The sequence below is a fragment of the Corapipo altera genome, unplaced genomic scaffold (assembly GCF_003945725.1).
Source record: "Corapipo altera isolate COAL_440 unplaced genomic scaffold, ASM394572v1 58690, whole genome shotgun sequence".
Classification (NCBI taxonomy): domain Eukaryota; kingdom Metazoa; phylum Chordata; class Aves; order Passeriformes; family Pipridae; genus Corapipo; species Corapipo altera.
In genome coordinates this window covers 84-2,241 of record NW_020889303.1, presented here as the reverse complement: position 1 = coordinate 2,241, position 2,158 = coordinate 84, and the positions used below count along the sequence as shown (strand labels likewise).

Genomic DNA, 2,158 nt, shown 5'->3' with positions numbered 1-2,158 from the left:
GTCCCTCCCAGTCCATCCCAGTTTCCCCTCCCACCCTTCCAGTCCCTCCCAGTCCCTCCCAGTCCATCCCAGCCCAATTCCATCCCAGTCCCTCCCAATTTCCCCTCCCAGTCCCTCCCAGTGCCTCCCAGTGCCCCGCCCACCTTTCCCAGTGCCCGCCCCCAGCGGTGCCGGCAGAGGATGAGGGCGATGACGGCCAATAGGAGCAGGATTATGGCCACCAGGCAGCCAATCAGGGTTGAGCTGTGGCCGGGCTCAGCCTTGGCCATTGGTTGGCCCAGTTTGGGGGCTGTTGGGAGGGGACGTGGCTTAGTCTGGGCCCATTAAACCCCGCCCAGCTAAACCACACCCAGTTAGACCCAGCCCCATTAAGCCCCGCCCAGTTAAGCCCCACCTTACCCAGGGTGGTGCCGTTGGTGGCTCCGTTCCAGCTCCAGGGGTTTTCTGGGAAGGCCACGCCCCCTCTGGAAGAGTCGGGGGGCGGGGCCGGGGGGGGCCACCCACTGGAACCCGCCCCCTCCTCCACCGCGTCTGCGGGGGAGGGACCCGGCCGGTGACATCATCGGCTGAGCGATGACATCATTGACCGACCAGTGATGTCATCAGCCCACCAATGATGTCATTGACCAGTCAATGACGTCACCACCCAACCAGTGCCCCCACCACCCAACCAATGACATCATCACCCAACCAATGATGTCATCACCCAACCAATGATGTCATCACCCATCCAACCACCCCTCCACCCCCCAAGCCCCCCCCAGACCCCCTCCCCGTTCCCGGGAGCCCCCTCGGGCCGCACCCGACAGGAAGGTGACCTCGCTGAAGAGCATCCACTCGGCAGCGAAGAAGAACCGGCAGCGGACGAAGCGGGCGCGGCGCCCGCCCAGGGGGACGGTGACGGAGCGGGCGCGGGGGTCCTGGGTGGCCCCCGGGCTGTGCGTGGCCACCGCGTCCTCCCAGGCGGAGGCCAAGCTGCGCTTGAAGCGACACTCGGCGGCGCCGAAGATGCGAACCCCCCGCGTGTGCAGGTTGTTGCAGTGCACCTTGGGAAGGGGGGTTTGAGGTTGGGAGGGGGTGACCACCCTTCCCACGGTGCCCTGGGGCGGTTGGGATGGAGCCAAAGGGTAATTCCAGGGGGAAATTCCCGCCCTCGGCCGGGTTTGGAGGTGGTGGATCTTCCTCGATCTTCCACGACTTCCCCCTCTCTTTCCTCCCGCGATTCCCGGGGGGATCAATCCCGGCGTTCCCCTGGGGGGGGCTTTACCTGCATGGCCTGGAAGGTGCGGAGCCCCTGGAACTCGAACTCCAGCTCCAGGTGGGGCCGGGGCCCGGCGGGGCGGGGCCACCCCACGTAGTCGTAGCCGGGCCAGAGCCGCCGCTCGCGGGTCCGCACGAAGTCGTCCAGGCCCAGGACCCCGTCCGAGAGCTGGCCCAGACCCCCGAACTGCAGCCTGGGAGTGGGGGGGGGACACGCCGGGGGCACACCTGGATCACCTGGATCCCACTGCACCCACCTGGGGCACACCTCGATCACCTGGATCCCTCCACACCCACCTGGGGCACACCTGGATCACCTGGATTGTCCCACCACACCCACCTGGAACCCCCCCGGAGCACACCTGGATCACCTGGATCACCTGGATCCCAGCACACCCACCTGGGACCCCCCGGGGGTCACCTGGGGCTGGTTTGGGGACACTTGGAAATGATTTGGGGACATTTGGGGCTGGTTTGGGGCGAGGTGGGCTGGGGCAGGTGACCCTTGGGGACCCTCGGGGGCAGTTGGGGACCCTTGGGGGCAGTTGGGGACCCTCGAGGACCCTCGGGGACGGTTGTGGACTCACGGGCCGGCGCTGGATCCGTCGTAGGTGGAGTCGTTGAGGACGACGGGGGCGGGGTCGAGGGGCATCACGTGACCCCGCGGCGCCGTGTAGGACACGAGCCCGGCTGGGGACATTTGGGGACATTTGGGGACATTTGGGGACACCGGGGGGGATGGCAGCACACAGCCGGTGATGTCATCGTATGATCGGTGATGTCATTGCGCGATTGATGATGTCATCACCCAACCAATGACATCTCACCCAATTAACGACATCATCACCCACTCGATGACCCCATCACTCAACCAGTGATGATATCACCCTATCAATGA

At 65.8% G+C, this 2,158-nt stretch overlaps 1 protein-coding gene across 1 annotated transcript; it reads right to left on the bottom strand.

Annotated features, from left to right (window-relative positions):
• Positions 1-143: 143 nt before the first annotated feature.
• On the bottom strand, positions 144-1,945 carry LOC113942184 (epithelial discoidin domain-containing receptor 1-like; the record flags this gene model as incomplete). Its single annotated transcript, XM_027633323.1, has 5 exons — positions 1,848-1,945; positions 1,268-1,454; positions 803-1,046; positions 400-531; positions 144-289 (listed from the first exon to the last, which is right to left on the bottom strand). Coding segments are annotated over exons 1-5 (774 nt in total), but the record flags the coding sequence as incomplete, so codon positions are not given.
• Between the last annotated feature and the right edge of the window lie 213 nt (positions 1,946-2,158).